General features: G+C 40.7%; 2 protein-coding genes across 5 annotated transcripts in view; one reads left to right on the forward strand and one right to left on the reverse strand.

The window, feature by feature from the left end:
* Positions 1-12,538, forward strand: part of LOC132203516 (ribosomal RNA small subunit methyltransferase NEP1-like) — a 59,977-nt gene extending 47,439 nt beyond the window's left edge. The window contains exons 3-6 of the mRNA XM_059631336.1: positions 10,232-10,511; positions 11,267-11,738; positions 11,979-12,023; positions 12,108-12,538. Of these exons, the coding sequence (XP_059487319.1) occupies positions 10,240-10,511; positions 11,267-11,738; positions 11,979-12,023; positions 12,108-12,464 (1,146 nt within the window). The 5' untranslated portion in view covers positions 10,232-10,239 and the 3' untranslated portion in view covers positions 12,465-12,538. The remainder of the gene's footprint in view (positions 1-10,231; positions 10,512-11,266; positions 11,739-11,978; positions 12,024-12,107) is intronic.
* On the reverse strand, positions 936-17,465 carry LOC132203510 (nuclear receptor corepressor 2). 4 transcript variants are annotated; one of them, XM_059631329.1, is made up of 27 exons: positions 17,247-17,465; positions 15,927-16,223; positions 15,426-15,532; positions 15,230-15,371; positions 14,580-14,753; positions 14,413-14,517; positions 14,300-14,356; positions 14,193-14,245; positions 13,946-14,135; positions 13,773-13,889; positions 13,522-13,722; positions 13,290-13,464; positions 13,012-13,231; positions 12,857-12,951; positions 5,581-5,758; positions 5,408-5,523; positions 5,050-5,333; positions 4,813-4,990; positions 4,634-4,746; positions 4,212-4,316; positions 3,501-3,935; positions 3,328-3,419; positions 3,155-3,240; positions 2,673-3,096; positions 2,269-2,539; positions 1,982-2,200; positions 936-1,720 (listed from the first exon to the last, which is right to left on the reverse strand). In XM_059631329.1, the coding sequence occupies exons 2-27, from the start codon at positions 16,185-16,187 to the stop codon at positions 1,358-1,360; spliced, it is 4,761 nt and encodes a 1,586-aa protein (XP_059487312.1). In that variant the 5' UTR covers positions 16,188-16,223; positions 17,247-17,465; the 3' UTR covers positions 936-1,357. The 4 variants fall into 4 exon arrangements, with proteins under 4 accessions (XP_059487312.1, XP_059487309.1, XP_059487311.1 ...); XM_059631326.1 differs by having other exon boundaries at positions 12,857-12,954; positions 17,247-17,464; XM_059631328.1 differs by having other exon boundaries at positions 12,857-12,954; positions 15,230-15,368; positions 17,247-17,463.
* Between the last annotated feature and the right edge of the window lie 72 nt (positions 17,466-17,537).

A 17,537-nucleotide genomic window follows, 5' to 3' on the forward strand; every position in this document is an offset into this window, starting at 1 on the left:
CGGCCATTGAAAACATTCTTTGGCCAATTAAATTAAGACTCTTACCTTTCTTGCCTAATTTTGACTTAATTTTTTCTATTTTTTTTTTTTTTTACAAATGTTTGAAGTGATTTTTAAAACATTTTTTTTTTTCAAAATTTCAAACATTCATTTAATATTCAGTCAGAGTATTCAGCATCGTTTAAAAGTTTTTATCAAAAGAAAGTATAATATTCAGATTTTTCCAGACATTTCCCACTTTTTTTAAAATAAGAAGAAGAAAAACTCTTTCAAATCAGAATTGTAATTTTGAAGTCATATTTATGTTTGTCTTGAAAATTTTTATTTTCCTTCAAGGTTAGCCCTGATGTGTAAAAATGTATTTTTTTTTCTATATATTTCTATTATTTTTCTTCTCAATTTACACTTTACTCCATCCTGTTTGTTGCTGACTTGAGCAAAGCGAAGAGCGCGCACGGTGCATTACCTGCGGGCAAAGAAGCAGCGAGGCATGCATAAAATAATAATAATACACCGCAGAAGGTAGCACGCGTTTTATTGTTGTCTGCGTAATATGCAGGCGGCGTAATGCAAGCGAGTCGGTCGGTCGGCCAATCCAGTTATTTCACGCTCGTTCGTCTGCACAATTTGCTGGCCGGGCGAAATTATTTCTTTCATTCTCTTTGCCATCATTATTATTTTCTTTATCGCGGATGCAAGGTGTCAAGTTGCCGCAATTTGGTCGAATTTCACGTTCGTTTTCTTTGGTGGGAAGTTTGGCAAGAATTTTCTCAGGCGCTTACATCACGCTCGCACCACACCTTGCATTGTTCCCAAATGGCGAATCCCTGTTGTAAATTAAATGCAAATCCGTGACATCCCACCGAGCCCAATATCACGGCGGAGAAATAAATTATTCATTTATTACGTAAAACGAGAAAAATAAAATGCAAAAATTGTCTTTGTCACTTTTTATTAAAACAATATTATCAAATTTTGCTTGTAAATAAAAAAATTTATTATTATTTCGATTTGATTTTTCATTAAATAAAAACCAAACGTTCCCTTTTGCTTCTTAATTTTATTTTCCGCTCATCCATCCAACAAATATTCGCGCCATAAATTTACCAATAAGCATGAGAAAAAGCAGCAGCACACCGTTCCGATACACGCACTCGTTTCACGCAGACACGCACCAACGACTACATTTTTCCATCGATCAACAAGAAGTCTAACAACGCAATTATTACAAAAGTCCACAATTTTAATTATTCCTTCGACACATTCGCACTTGATTGATAATAAACCTATCGATAGAGAGAAGAGTGTTTTGAGAGATAGAGAGAGAAAATACAAATTGCGTCCCGCCACCTCAACTTTAGTCCTCGGGCTCGGAGAGAGGCTCGTACTGACTCTCCGGCGGCTTTGGGGGCGCTTGCGGGGCAGCTGCTGCCTCCAGCGGGGGCGGGTACGTCGGGTAGGCTGTGTCGGTGGGCGGCCGCTCCTCGTCCGGCCGCTGCTGCTCCTGCGGTGCGGAGGCGGCCGCCTCCTTGGCCTTGGCCTCCGAGGCGTCCTCCTCCTCCTCGGAAATGCGCATCACTTGGACGATTCGGTTTTTCACATAATCCAGCGGCGACAGGTGCGACTTCTCTTCAAAGTTGGACACCACGTCGGGTCTGGGGGGCGGCGGAGGCGGTGAAATTTGCTCGTAAGATGAATTGCGGTTCTTCATCGTATCAACCTAAAATTTGAGAAAAAAAGATGATCAAATGTAGAACTAGTGGGGAGGAACATTAAGTTAGAATTAAAACTATGTGAAATGCATTAAAAATATACACAATTTAAGAATAGATATAAATAAGCAAATTTGTCAAAAAATAAACATGATTTCAATTTTAATTTGTATAATCCTGTTTAGAAAATTAAAATCCAAAAAATTGAAAATATATTTTATTGTATTATATTTCAAAATTTATTGCTTGAAATTAGAACAAATTTATACCTCCAGTGGTTCTTCACAACGCTTTCCAGGCCTGGGTTCGTCGGATCGCTTGGTTTGCAAGTCCTTCGCAATGATCCGATCAATGTGTTCTCCTAACGTTTTCTGTCCGTCGGATGACTTTGAGTCTGTCGAGTCGTCAGACGGTTTGCTGAGGCGACTCGATTCCGCCTCTGTGTTGTCATTGGGGTGGCATTTTGGAGGTAAGTCTCGCTGGAAACTCTGCAAAAAAAAAAAAAAAATAAATAAATATTAACTTCAAAACTTCCAATTCAAGGATTTTTCCATACTTGGAAAAGTTTGTCGCCAGGTCGGGTGTGCGAGTTGGACATTTCAACGTCCGAAGACTGGTTGATCTGGTGAGTGATGATGGCGTGGATCAAACTCGCGGCCGTCAGCTGCTGCTCTCCAGACACTGGTCCTTTGGGCACAGGGGGCGCCCGTGACATATAAGGGGCTGGACTCTGCTTTTGCCTGTCTGGATCGGTCGGCAGTTGCCTCAGGCTTTGCTGACTCGGCCTTGGTGAATCGTCATCAGGACGACGTCCATAATAGTCTTTCCTAAAATAAAAAATTAAAAAAATTATTTGAATAAATTTTTGTAGGAAAAAATGTTTTTAAATTTATTTTGCTTTCAACAAAAACTTATTTACTCCCAGGAGTAATGGTATTCTTAAAAAAAAAATTATATTACCTTTCAGCTGCTCCGAAATCAGGGTACATCTGCATGGGTGGTTTCCTCTGCTCGGCCAGGTGGCTGTCGGCCAAGCCTTTGCCGAGCCCCTCGTTCATCATGCTGGGCGGCCCGCCAGGGTGCATTTTGTCCTTGGGCTCAGGCAGCCGGGGTTGCTGCGACGCTATGTCCACCAGGCTATTGAGAGCCTCGTGGCCTGGAGGGTAGACAGACTTCTTGATGGGCGGAGAGGAACGAGGAGGTGGCCTTTGAGGCAGCGGCTTGGCCGCGCCACGCTGAATCACACCCTGCCGCTGCTGGTTCGGCACCAACTGGGCACCGCCGGGCGTGTACATGGGGTAGTAGTGGTGCATCGGCGGCTCAGGAGCTCGGCCGTGCATCTGCTGCGAGGTGATGAAGTCGCTCAGGATAATATCGCTCTGGTCTGTTGATTAAAAAAGAAGGAATTTAATTTCTTAAGTCTTATTGAATAAAAAACATACCTTTCTTTGTTTCTAACAAAAGAGACGTCCCTTGAGTTATTGATCCGCCACTTTCTTTAAGCTGGCCCCTGGTAGGCAATTCATATCTAAAAATAATTTTTTTAATTAGATTTTGAATAAAGTTTCTTTTTGTAAATTTAGCGTAAATTATAGATTATTTAAAAAGTTCTAACCTTGCTCCAGAAGTTGGAAGATGCTGAGATGACAGGTGGCTTCCTGGCATGGGTGTGCCTTGAGTTATGGAGCCTTTAGCTGAAGGATAGGGCTAAAATAAAGAAAAATTGTTAAACCTTGTAAATAAGAACATATCAATAATGAAATTTAATATGGAAGGGCTTTTTAGTACCTGCGCTTGGTACATTGGTTGTCCTGGCGGTCCTTCGCGGTAGACCATGGGGTCAACCATGGCGTATGGTCTTGGAGGGACGGGAGGGGCCACTTTCGGTGGGAGCAGTTGCTGCGGATGTTTGGTCAGGGGGCTGGGGCCTCTTTTCCTGGTGCTAAGATCGAGGGTCACGCCTTCCGAAGAGGTCTCCTTCAACGCCTGCTGCACCTGCATCACCACAAGGCCCTCCTTGGGCAGTTCAGATGAAGAGCCTGAGGACATGGGCGGCGCCGATGGACTGCCTCGGTACTCTCTGGAGGGAAAGACGAGAGGCTTGTCCGAGTGCAGGATCGATGAAATGGTGGGCGTTTGCTGAGACACGCTGGTTGAGATGGACGACTGACCCATCGGCTTGTTCAGCGAGCGCTCAATCACGTTCAGCATCAGGTCTTTCATCTGCAAAAAAGGTAACTTGGCTTTGAGTCCGATGATACAAAATAATGCTACTCGTCCAGTTTCAAATTTGTAGCAGCATTTCACAGGGTTCGGTTGTCGATTTTGCATTTTTGTAATTATTTATTACATTGCAATAAAATAAAAGGAAAATAAAAGTGGTTCAATCAGCTGCCAACGTAATTTGCTGGTTTTATCGAGAGGCATTTGATCGAGTTAGGAGAGATGTGAATTTATTAGAGCCGAAACCCTGGAGGGAGAAAAACTAAGTCAACTCACATCAACTGACACACTAGAAGTTTGATTTAAGACACTTTTGTTTGGCAGTTTGCCAGCAAAATTGTGCTCGGACTCGACCGCTCCTTGGCCTTCGTCAGCAGTCTCCTACAACAGCCAAGCGTGTTACAAAAAATAAGTCCAGAAAACCAAGCTTGACTTTTTGTTTGTGATCACTAAGGCTTTTCGAGGTGTAATTATTAATAGTATTCGATTTCATCAATTCCCAAAGTATGAATGGAGAAGAGCCTCTTCGTGATGTGATGCAAATGGTAAAGAGGAAAACAAAAGCGAGCGTGAGATAAAAAAGCGCTACTGGCTGTTGGTTAGTTAAGCAGAGACGTTTTTCGAGCAGCTGACGTGTGTTGATTAATCAGAATGCAATGAGTGCAGGCAGCAATGGTCCATCTAATTCAAACACTCACCGTTGCCGAGCTGTCGTACTCGTCTCTGTGGGTCACGTTAGCAGAGCCTTCCTGGCTGATCCGAGGGGAAATCACAGAGCTTTCTATCTTACCTCCTAGAACTCGCGGCAGTTCTGGAATAAAATTAAAAATGAAATATCTAGAAAAAAAAAACAAACAGATAAAAAAAAAACACTTACCAACAAACTGCTTTGGTTGATTAAGGGAGACGTTCATCTCGGCTGTTGGTGGAGAGGCGGCACTGTCAGTGTCACTGGCAGCCCCAGGAACGTTTCCAGTTTCTTCTTCACAGGAGGACGTACTTGACCCTGATTCCTCCTCGTCAGTGACGGTAGGTTTATGCTCAGGGTTATTATTCTAAGGAAATAATTTTAGCATTTTGATCAAATTTTAAATAAAATTTCCAGTCAACCAACCTTCCTATACTCATTCATGAGCGCGTTGAGCCCCAGCTTTTTCTGGTTCTTTTGGAAAAAGGCCTTGCACTGGTAGTGGGTCTTGGCGGAGCAGCCGTCCGACGTGGACAGCACGGTTGCCACCTTGTTCCACTGCGAGCCGTGCTCCTGGATGGCGTTGCAGAAAACTTCCACCTCCTTGTCCGTCCAGTCGTCGCCGTCTGTGTTGCTGCTCTTTAAATTCAGCCGCCTCAGGATGCGACTGTGGCACCCGGGACAACTGCCAGTCACGCCTGCAGGAATTTCTGCAAAATTTTCATTTTTTTTTTAATTATTTTTTTCCAACAAAAATAAAACAAAATTAGAATCTGAAACTTACGAAACTCATTGAAAATTGAGTCTCGCAACTCAGGGGGAACGTTGTTGAGTTTCGAGGGCAACGGTCTCAGCCTCTTCACTCTGCTTTTCACAGCTGCACAATTTGGGATGGGGCACCTGGAAGAAATTGAATTATCAATCCGAGTGTTTATGAAGCTGAGGATTTTGGCGTACTGGACAGTGAGGGTTCGGACGGCTTTGCACCTGCAGTTGGAGCAGATCCGCGCGCCAGGCACCACCTGGTCCTCCTGCAAACCGTACTGCGCCGCTTTGGCCTTAATCAGCGGCCGACTGTTCTCCACCAAGCTTTTGCATAAAAAACAGTGATGCGGACCTTTCATGGCTGGCCCCTCTGCAACAAATAATTAAAAAAATTTTAATATTTTTTTCTGTCAGATGAAAATTTTACTATAGAAAAAATAATCAAAACATTCTCGGCGTTTAGGTGAAAGCAAGAGCGGACGTAAGGGTGACCGGAATAATTGAGTTGGCTTTGTTCGAGTCAATTAAACATGCGCATTTATGATGTAGGTGAGTGTGCTGGCAGATTCTGCATGGAAACAGGATCAACCCCCTCTCAATCAATCCAACCGTGCAGCCTCAACCGGCACTCAGTTTAACAAGCTTGATCAAACTGAAACGGCGCGTGTTTGCACTGGGGCCAGGGCTCTTCCGAGCCGCGTGCTCCAAATCTGCTGAATTTATATCAGTTAATTAATTAATTAATCCGCCGACATATTTCATCGCAGGCAGAGCGAAACTGCCATGTTTTTTATTGCAACTCTGCGTGACGTGAATGGTAGATTCGCTTAATTAAAATGAACGACTTGTAAGGAAATTTATGTCAATTTTTGAGGAAAAGGTAATTTAATTTTTTTTCAATTCAACTTTCAAACTTGCCTCCAAATATAATTTTCACTGTTAATATAAGAACATTATAATTATTTAATAAATTTTCATTCAATTTAAATTGCTAGAAGAAGGAATAACTTTTACTTCAGAACATTTCAAATTAGCCCCAGCCACTAAGTATTCCAAATGATCCCAAATATCGCATCCAAAATTGGAAACAATGCCAAATTCGCACTAAATTCGCAGCAAATCATCGATGAAAAGCAAATAATGGCGAAATTATGGTCGGTTAATAATTTGAGCGCACCGGCAAACAGGCTGATTAATTGATAAGAGCTAATTTGACACGCGGAGGCGGCGAGGGCGGTGTTTCAATTACATTTTCTTCTCCCCGGCGCGCACGACCTCCCTGCAGTGATGATGTTACAGAATTACAAATGATTCTGCTCAAACAACAGCATAATTCATGAATTTTCAATGAGCCCTGCAGATTAAATAGCCCGTTGAGCGAGTGGAGGCGAGCGAGCGAGAGAGCGCACTTGAAAATCGATACACCCGCGAGATGCGAAACCGAAAAGCCTGATTTTTTTCGCTTTTTTCCAAACCCGGCCGAGACTGCATCTGGAGAAAAGGAAATATAGGCGAGGAGAGTTGAAGAGCCGGTCGGCGGCGAGCTGCGTCATCACATCATAAAGCACTTCATTTCGCCGCGCGCGCTCCCGAGGGACCTCCATTCTTTCGGCCCGCAAGTTTGATCTGCTCTGGCTGCGCGCACGCTGAGCAGACTTGAAAAATCAACCGAGGGTCCGCGCCGCTTAATTAACTCAAATTGAAGGAGGAAAAAAGTGGTGGTGAGTCGGCGGCAGAGATGCGCAAAAAAAGGGCAGACGTATTAATTTTTTGCCACATAATTTTGGCAAGCACGCCGAATTTTAGTTAATTAATGGTAATAAACAGAGGAATAACTCTGTCCCAGTATTGTGGATCAACATTGTTTTCTACTATTTTTAGCAAATTATTAAATTATTATTTTTTATACACCATTTTTAACCAACTTATCTCATTTTTTGTCGTCATAAACTAAATGAAACTCAATGATATTGAAAACACCTTTCCTTAGATATTTAAAAAAAAAAAATTGATTAGAAGAAATTTTAAGCAATTCTTTATGCTCAGATGCTTATAATTTAAAAAATAATGAAATAAAATAAAAAATTAAATTATTTTCTCACCTCTGCCGCGGATGGGGTCTTAACGATTTTGGAATTTTTGCCAGTTGTGATAATTTCTAGTAAATATTTTTTATTTCAATTTAAAATAATTCGGAAAAATAACGAACAATAATTAAATTTTTTATAAAACAAACTTTTTATATCATATAATCTCTAATCCTTTTTTTTAAATAAAAAATTTGGTTTGTGGAATAGCGGAAGATAAGAAGTCAAAGCGGTTGCCGGACGATTTGGTAACAAAACACTCGGATGAAATTTGCCTTTTCAGCACTTTTCCTTTTCCTCTCTTCTCATGCCAGGCGGAAAAGTGAATAAAGAGAAACGCGCTCTCTCTCAATTTTGCGAGAGGAGCAGCTCTTATTTAGATTAACTGCGTTTCACGGTATTTATTATTTGGTCAGAGGCGCACAAAAGCATCCCTCCACAAATTCGAGCTCCCAAGGGCGGCCGCGTGGATTGTTTGTTTTTTCATACAATTACTCCAAGAGGGGGAGCGGTGGCGCCGCGCGTTTGTGATGCTAATACACAGCGCGATTTTTAATTCATTATTCACGCAGCAGCCGATGGTGCAGCTCAAACACGGACGGATGGACGGACGGCCAATTATATTGAATAAGCAGCTGACGGCCCAACGCATATCTGCGTCCGGAGCTTTTTTACAGGCCGAGGAATTTCGCTTAATTATTCAACGCGAGCAAATAGCATTAGCAATCGCGCGCTCCGTGCACTGTGACGATGACAAATGATTTTTGACAATTCGCGCCTCTGCTCTCCACGAGCCTCATCAAAAATATAACACTCGTCCGCGTGTGTTTCCACGTTTTTACAATTAGCTCGCAACGCTTTCAGCCCAATTGACTGGATCGTTGCATGTTTTTAACAAAAGCTTTTTCACCAGCGCACCAAATTATCAAAAGAACTTTAAACTTGTGATATATGCAATTAAATATGTAATTTATGGAAAATATCATTTTTACGCAAAGCCCCTGACTATTTATATGAAACAATTTTAAAATTAAAATTATAAAAAATGAATTATCTTTACAATGACGATTTCGCTTTGTAAATTTAATTATGGACAAATTCTTGACTGAAATCCATTGAATTTTAAACCACAACAATGGTTTAATGATGAAAAAGAAACTTTTAATTAATAAATTAATAAGGGCAGAATCTGAATTCTTATATTTCTGGCTCCCATATGATAAGAAAAGTTGTTTGATCTACCATTAATGATTATTGTTTAACAATTTAAGTCAAAGAGTATAAGAGTTGAAAAGAAATAGCAAAACTGGGAATAACCTCCAGCAAACAAGATGCTAAAACGCGGGGGTCTCGAGAGAGGTTCAAGCAGAGATTGAATGTCGCAATTCTACAAAAATCTCTGAAATTTCTGCCACAGGATGTTATTACAAGTAGTAGGGAGGAAATTTCTGGGCAGAAATATTTCACCTTCTTTTTGGTTTCAATTCACAATTATTTCTATCACGTTTCTTAAAATATTTATGAATATTAACTGGAAGAATAAATAAATCTTGCAAAAAAATTTTATGCAAAAGTTTGATTTTTTATTTGAAACTCTATCCAAAAAACATAATCTGCTTTCAAGAAATGAATTTTTGGTACCAGTCGGTAGGTATATTGGAATCTAAACTATTTTCTCGCACATTTGCATGAATCAATTTATTTAATTGCCCAAGAAAAATTAAAAGCAGTGCGCATTTGGAAAGGGGCCGGCGAGGAAGAAAGGCACGCTCGACTGCTTCGGATTTGATTACAAAGGCGCGCGTATATTATGCGTGGCTGCCTCGAATTTTGCTTGTTTTTCATTAAAAATATTTGATCAGTTATTCCACACGAAATTTTTGCTTCAAAGAGAAAGAATTCGCGAGGGAATTGCTGCGAGGCGGCGGATCCACCCCCGTGCCACCCCCGGACCTATCTGCTGCTGGCGCCGCGTGTGCGCGAGTCGGCCACACCTCGGCCCGCCAATCGCGGCGCCGACCCTCGGCTCAAGCCGCGCCTTCCCACCTTTTCCTTTTTCCCGACGCGAGTTGCGAATTACGCCAATTTGCTAATCACTTGCAGATCAGCCTCGTCCGCAAAAGGTAATCCTCCATGTTGCTCTCGCGCCACTTTTCCGTCTCGGAAAGTCGCTTTCTCAACCACAAAATTTTGCAAACACGTCTTGAAACTTGCGTGTGAAGAGTTTGCTCGTGTGTGGTGCGAAGTTGTCAAAAGTCAAACATCGCGTGTGTGTTCTGTCGATCAAATCGAGACTCTGGTGATAAACTATTTGCGATCAATTAACAACCGATAATTAGCGTTTCCTCGGGTGAAATTTTAAATTCCTATTCAAAATTATTAAAAAAAGACAGAAGCATAGAAATTCTATACGCACCATTTGAGCAAAAAAACTTTGGATTATATTCTTGATGGTTCTTGAAAATAAGATATCATTTTAAGAACAGTGAGTGTGCAACACGCTTGGCACTTCTTCTGCTGGAAGGGTTTTTGTTTTTATTATTTATTATGTTTATATTCGTAGAATTTTGCAACACATTTCTTCAAAAATCAAGTATTAAGCTCGAGAAAAAGAATTGAAATAAGTTTAAACCTCTTCAAAATTATCTGATTCAAAGTCAAAATACTTTCACTCTTTTTGCGATTTAAAATCAAAGCTTTCCCCTATTGAAATCTTTGCATTCCTGGAACTAACAAACCGCAAATTTCATTTGCAGCCCTGAGGATGGACTACAGCGTGCAGCAGTGGCTGAGTGGGGTGCAAAAAGTGTTCCCCGCAGCCGACACGGTGTTGGTCGTTGGCCCTGAGGAGCGGCACTTTGCCGCCCACCGCGCCCTTCTCGCCAACAACAGCGGCTACCTGAAGAACCTGCTGGCCAACATGTTGCCGGACACGCACACCCTCATGCTGCCCAACATTCCGGCTGAGTGTTTTGACGTGCTTCTCACTTTCATCTACTCCGGATACCTCAATGTGCACCAGCACAACATTTACAGGCAAGAACCGAATTCATAATTTGTACAATAAAATCATTTTTGATATTGAGGCGAGTTAAAAAATTTATGCAAGGTTGAAAATAGGTTTGTTTTGGAAATTTCGGGAAATTTAATTTAAATTTAATTTATTTTAGGAGAATATAAATAATTTTATATTTCTTGTAGTAAATTAAATTATCAAACTAACTTTGTTTACAATAGGAAAATTTTATGACGGGTTATGAAATTGTTGTCAAAATTTTGAATAAAAAAATAACATAATATGAAGGTTGTTTCACGTAGATTCAAATTGAAAATGTCGAAAAGAATTTTTTTTCTTTTCAAAAAACACATCTTTTCTATTTTAAATTTAATGTTAATCAAGCCTTTTCGGTGAAATTACTATTCAAAATTTAGGAAAGCCGCAGGTCAAAATGTGAAGTGAGAAATTACAAAATTAAAAAAATATCTTGGAGTTATTCCTTGCTTTCAGAAGATAACTTTTAAGTTATTTTATAAAATTAGTAGAAATTAATATAGATCTACTACTAGAATTTTTACTTTACTTGGGATAGAATTTAAATTTTTAAATTTGCTCGAAGATTTAGTTTAGTTGGGATCATTGTTATTGTTTGAATAATTAAAAAAACTAATTTGCCACTCTAATTCTACATTTTTTTAAGTATATAGCATACAAAATCTGCCAACATTTAATTAAAACTAATCTTAGTCAACCATTTAAGAATACTTATAATAGCCAAAACTTTCTTTTGCAGCGTCCTTTCCACAGCACACATACTGCAGATGCCGCAGGCGCTGGAAGTGTGTCGCGAATTCCTAGTCAAGATGGAGCAGTACGAGTTGGCGTGCAAACGAACCGCGGCTCTGACATTTGTCTTCAAGCCTGTGGCCACGCACAAGCCGCTGCCCTGCATGCTGAAGAAGAACGACTCGATCCGCCTCGGACGCAACGTCATCCTGCGCTCCAGCGAGTCCCTGTTCAAATCGGTCAACAAGCCGGCCGCGGTCGCCGCCGCCGAAAAACAACGCAAGTCGCCCAAGACGTTGCAAATCTCGGTCGAGACCATCAAGGACGACGACAGCAAGGCCGGCAGGGTCATCCTGGACGTGGCCTGCTGCGACGGACCTGTCCGATTCCACAGGGTTCTCAACGACAAGTACGGCTCGGAGAACGTCGCCTGCCCAGAGAAGATAGAATCGGAGGGCGACACCACCGAAGATGATGAGGTCAGTCAAGAAATAATTTTGAAAAATAAGAGATGAAGATTCAATTAACATTAATTTTTAATTACTTCAAAAAAATTATTATTATTTTCAAAAATCCCAAAGATAATTTAATTTTTACTAAAAATGGTTTCTTTCAAATTATTTTAAGTTGGAGAACGTCTCTTAACTTTAAGTTATCCAGAATCTTCAAACCTTCTAGAGCCACTACCCTGCCTCGATTGAAACCTTCTTGATTTTTAGACAAATACTATGGAACACGCTGATGAGAATTCAACAGAAAGCATGGTTAGTTTAACTCCCGAAAAACAGCCAGAATTGGAGACCTTTAAAAATTGTTTGTTCTTTCTGACCGCGGAAATTCTTTTCCAGGGGAGGAAGAGGCACGGCAGCGGCAAGGAGGGCGGCGACGCGGTGTACAAGTGCGTGTACTGCAACCACACATTCAAGAGCCAGTACTGCTACCAGAAGCACACGCGGCGCCACATCAACCCCGTCACCTACGACGTGCTCAAGCTGACGACCAACCTGAAGGAAGACGCGCCTCGCAACAAGTTACTCGACATGAACGTCCAGTACTACCCGTGCAAGAGCTGCGGCTGCAAGTTCCCCAGCTACTACTTTGTGCACAAGCACCGCAAAATTTGCCACGGCGAGGTCACCGAAAACATTGCCAAGCTGGCCGAAGCGCCAGTGGAGGCACCAAAGAAGACGTTTAAATCAAACTAAATCAATTTTAGCATTGATATCGAATATTGTACATTTCCCATTACTTCGCAATAAACTTGTCTTTTCAACTGAAATTCGCAAAACATATTGATTCATTTGCAAAAGATTAATTAAATCTTTATAAAAGTTCTAATAAAAGTTGAAAAAACAACATTGGAACTACAAAAATTATAAATCATTTTCAGATACATCAATTATTAATTTCTTGATCAAAATAAAGAGTTTAAAATTTGTTTATAAAAATCTATATTTTATGAATCAAGAGGGAAGCAATATATTTTTCCATTGATCTTAAGAATTTTTCCTATATTGATAATATCCCTCCTGGACCATTTTTTTTATATAATTAGAGAAGAAAAATAATAATAATTTAATCAAGAGGTTGTACTCACCCTCTGCAGCATCGTCATCACTACTGTCAGTTTCCACTTTCTTGGGGCCGCTGCCTTTGAGTGTCGCTTTAGGGGATCTGACCGTTGAAGGTTCACTGCTATGATTGAAATTGTAATGAAAAATTTGTTGGAAATAAATCCAATAAAATATTAACCAGTTCTTTTCTTCCTTGATGGGAGTCTGTTGCTGTTGCACATTGTTGGTTGACTGCTCCTCGACTGTGTTCACAGGCGTCGAGTTGTTTCTATTTTGATTTGAGTTATTGTTCTGCATCATTTCGGGCTTCAGCTGCTCTCTCATGGCTGATGCGACCGACTGTCTGGTCGTCACTCCAGAGGAAATATCAATATTCAGAGGCATACACTGTCCACTTCCTGCTCACAATATTTAGATGAAGAAATGAGTTAAAACAAGCTTTCAATTCAAACTCACCCGCAGAGGCAACAGGCTTGTTGGCCGCATTGGTTTTATTCCTCGGTCTTGCCCTCGGCCGTTTGCACATCTGTTTGTAGTTCTCACTCTTCTTGGTCAAATAATAATACTGTACGCATTCACAAGTGCTCTTCCTCTCCAATGCTTGCGCAATGTTAGAGAAGTTTTTGGAAAGCTGTGATAAAAAAAAAAATGAATAGCTTTCAAGTTAAAATGTACAAACATGGCATACCTCTTTGTGAACAGTGAAATATTTTTCTCTGAAAATCTCACGCTCCTCTTGCGTCCAAATATTTAAATGCGTTCTCTCCTTGTACTCTCCCTCATAGTCTTCGATGAGACCGTTCGTGTTGATGAACACGTGTTTTCGCTGCTTGCTGTCAAGAAGGATAGGGGGAACCACAGCATACGACCGCATTTTCTTATCCTCGAGCTGTACAAACCACATTATTTGTCGCCAAATTCCAAATTTGTGTTATTTACCTCTTGCTCCTGAAGGCCATCCATTATCTCCTCCATGTCAGCGTCGCTTTTTATCCGAGAACCGACTCGGTTAAATCGCTCTTTGTCTTCTCGTTGTTTTCTCAGCTCAGGGAAAACCTTTCAGATAAAATTTCATAAAGCGTATTGTAAAGAAGCGTTTGAAGCTTGCTCACCTTTTCAAAAGTCTCTCTACTCTTGGCGTCTTTTGCTCTCTTCTTGGCAGAATTTTCTATCCGCTCGACCTTTTTCGCCCAACCTGCTTGCTGGCAAGCGTAATGCTGGCCCAGGTAGTTTTCCCTCGTCCGCCTATCATTGTACTCTTGTCTTAAGTGCTCTATTAAGCTCTTCCTGAATATTTGATGCCTGTGAAAACAAAATCTCATTTAAATTTGAGCCACCAAGTATTTCCTTCTAACAAACCTCTTTTTGTTCTCATGGATGATGGTCATATCAGACGGCTGGTTATATAACGGCTGCAATTAAAAAATTTAGCAAGTGATAAATTAATTTTTTTAATGCAATTTTACCAGATCAACTTTGGGGCCCAACTTATCCAACATGTCATGAGATATTGTTGCTTTTTTCTACAAATTCTCAATTAATATCTAGGAAATTATATAATTGCACAAAAAAAACTAACCCTATTCTCTGCATAGATTTTCTGAGCAAGACTTTGGTGCTTCACAGGAATTTCCAACTCCTCGTGAATTGCTGAACTCCCACTAGCTGCCTCTTCGAGTTCTTTCTGTAAGTGCACAGAAAAGAGCTTGACAAAAACGAATAATGGCGCAAAATAATTACACAAACCTGTTTTTTCTTCAACTTGGTGATTTGCGATTCTGCTTTTGCTATTTCCCTATCTACTTGAGCGATCTGCTGAAGCAAGCTATCCTTTGTTGCCCTAAACGTAATATCTTCTTGCACATTTTCCACTGGCAGTGTGGGGGAGATTGCCTCAACTTGAGGGTTGTACGCAGGCTCCTGGAAATTATATTTAATATATAGTTCATTTACGACAAATAATTTCTATCAAGCTGTATCAATCAATACAAATATTTTTTGTAAGCTTTGAGCAATAAAATTAAATAATGAATGAAAAATAGGAAAATTTATTTTCTTTGTAAAATTTTAGAAATAACCAAGTTTATTCTATCAAACCCTTATTGAGTTATTTAGCTAATTGCAACTGTTCCTCTTTGTCAAAATTGCAACCACACACAGGCAAATCAACCGCTCCCTCTAGTGTGGGCACAAAAGGCGCTCAGCTGGGTGCCAGATTTCTCATGGCAAGCTGCATTACCAAACAATTATAAAAAGCCACAAGCCTCTGGGTTTCCCAGCCTACTGCAACGTTCAGGCTTGAGCACGGAAATTATCTTTTTTGTATAGGAAGGTTACAAAAAAATCATATTTAAAAAAATGAAAGTCTCTAGTAATATGAACAGGTGTCAACTCACAGAGATGTCAAGCTTTAACGGCTGAGTTTCAGCTTTCATCTGCTGAGGTTTGTTGGCCTCGGCGTTTCCCAGACGGATCTTTTTATACATGGGCCCAACGTCGTTGTCTTGCGAGTCCATGGGCTGAGGTTCGTCAATGCTGCTGGCAGAAATTTGACAAATGATGACCAAATTATTTCTCTTTCAATCAACTTACTTGTGTAATCTAGGCCTTGGGAGCATGTTTTCAGCTGAATGGAGTAATGAAACTCGATGCCGCAGGGGGAAGGGTCCTTGCCCATGGTTTATGCTAGGGTGATCACTCTGCACAAGGAAACGAGAGAAAGTAAATCAATATCATTGTTTTCACTCATTACGGGATGTCAAAGTTTTGACACAAAATTAAAATTGTCATAAAAAAGGGGAATTAGTTTTTGTGAGATACTAAACTTATTTCAATTAACAGATGAACAAAAAATATTACTGTGAAAAATTAAAAAAGAAAGAACAAGTAATAAATAGTTCAGTAACATATAATTTTATGAAAATCATTTCCCTTTTGAGTTTGCTGATAAAATTAAAATTCTTATCTTATCTGTTATCAACAAGAGGTTATTTCAATATTTTCAGCTCTATTTGAAGAAGAACAATAAATAAAAATGAAATTAAAAAAAATATATATTCAATAATGTCAATTTATAAATTTGCATTGACTCACTTGGGTCAACGATGTGGCCTGAATGGTCGCGTTTCCGCCGCGGTTGAGCAGCTGACTGCTCCTGTAGGACGACTGCGGAGGGATGCCAGAGGCAAGGTAGGGTTGCGACGTGGGGTACGAGTAGGCGGGGGCACCTGGCGGGTTCTGACCCGCGTGCTGCGTCCTGTCCGGGTGCCTCATGCTAGCGTGGTTTCTCGACAAAACTGGCTGGACCGAGGAAGATGGTGACGGGGACTGGTTTGCTTCCAGTTTCGAAGGCATTGGTCACATGCGGCGGCAGGTTTCTCAACCTTCAACCTGCGGAGAACAAATTGTAAAGAAAGAGGCCGCCGGGTGAGAAAAAAAAAAGAAATATACAGGAAGCCAGGCGTGACCTTTCGGGGCAGATAGCTGAGATTACCGAATTTGTTTGTGCAAGGCTTGCATTGAGTTTTTTTTCCGGAGATAAGAACCGATCGATGTGTAATTGGCCCTTACGCGGGTTCAAAAATAGAAAATTTTTAACTTTCGTGTTGAAAACGTAACTGACGCAAAGAATAATAATAAAAAAAAAATGAACTATAATGTTTTTGAAAGCATACATTTAATTTTTGTTGCTTTTCTTTTCTTTTAAACAAAGTTCAGAGGAGACGGTTCAAATAATCTTCTCGAATTGGACTGCATGATTGACAATTGGTGTGTAAAAAGTGTGCGAAACGCGCAATTTCAAAGAGAAACAACAAGAGAGGTTATCTTGCAAGATAATTATGCCTTCGAATGATAAAATAGTGCAATCTATTAGTGTTTTCATTGTTTATCCTTATGAATAGAAGACATTTTAATTTTTTTTACTGAAGTGGAAATTTATAAAATTCTGCAAACGTCAAAATTTGCAAATTATCCATTAATTTAATGCAGCATCTAAACAGAACGTCCCAAAATAGATATCATAAGAACGTCAACAATCTTTATGAAAATTTTAAAATTTCAGAATTATAACAGTGTTTTTTGAGGAATAAGGAAGCTCCTGACGACGCTTTTGGAAAATGTAATGTTTCGGCGAGCGCGATCAAAATCTCGCTTCACGTCTCTCGTGCCTGCCGAGGTAAAAAAAGCTAACGGGACTGTGCGGGTCTGCCCGTCTGCTAGCATTTCCCCTGGCTTCCAGCATCCAAAAATAACTGGAATCGCTGAACAAATTAATAAATTTCGTTCTGAAGAAAAAAATGCGCCGAAGTATTCGGCCCCGGGCTATGAAAAAGGCCGAATTCGGGCCAATCGGCCGCAGAGCATGAGAAAAAGGGATGGGTAAACAAGCCGAATTCGGCAAAGGGGGTGTACCTGCGCCGCTTTCAGCTCGTCCGGTCACCTCTCAAGATGTTAACGTCGACATTGAGGAGGAGGATTCAACCAAGCGCCTGGAAAATCGGCACCAATGCCGAAAGAAACATCCAAGATGGATTGGCCCTGTGTTGCAGGATTATCTCAACGAAAACAAACTGGCCAGAAAATGTCTCGTCTTCATCCTCCTTGGCGCTTCCCACGCTGCGATTGGCCCAAAACTGGTCCGATTTCAACATTCCGCCATTCCAAAGCAGTCGACGACTACATGAATGGCGGAACTGAGAACGG

Source organism: Neocloeon triangulifer, unplaced genomic scaffold (assembly GCF_031216515.1).
Source record: "Neocloeon triangulifer isolate White Clay Creek 2 clone unplaced genomic scaffold, ASM3121651v1 ptg000017l, whole genome shotgun sequence".
Classification (NCBI taxonomy): Eukaryota; Metazoa; Arthropoda; class Insecta; order Ephemeroptera; family Baetidae; genus Neocloeon; species Neocloeon triangulifer.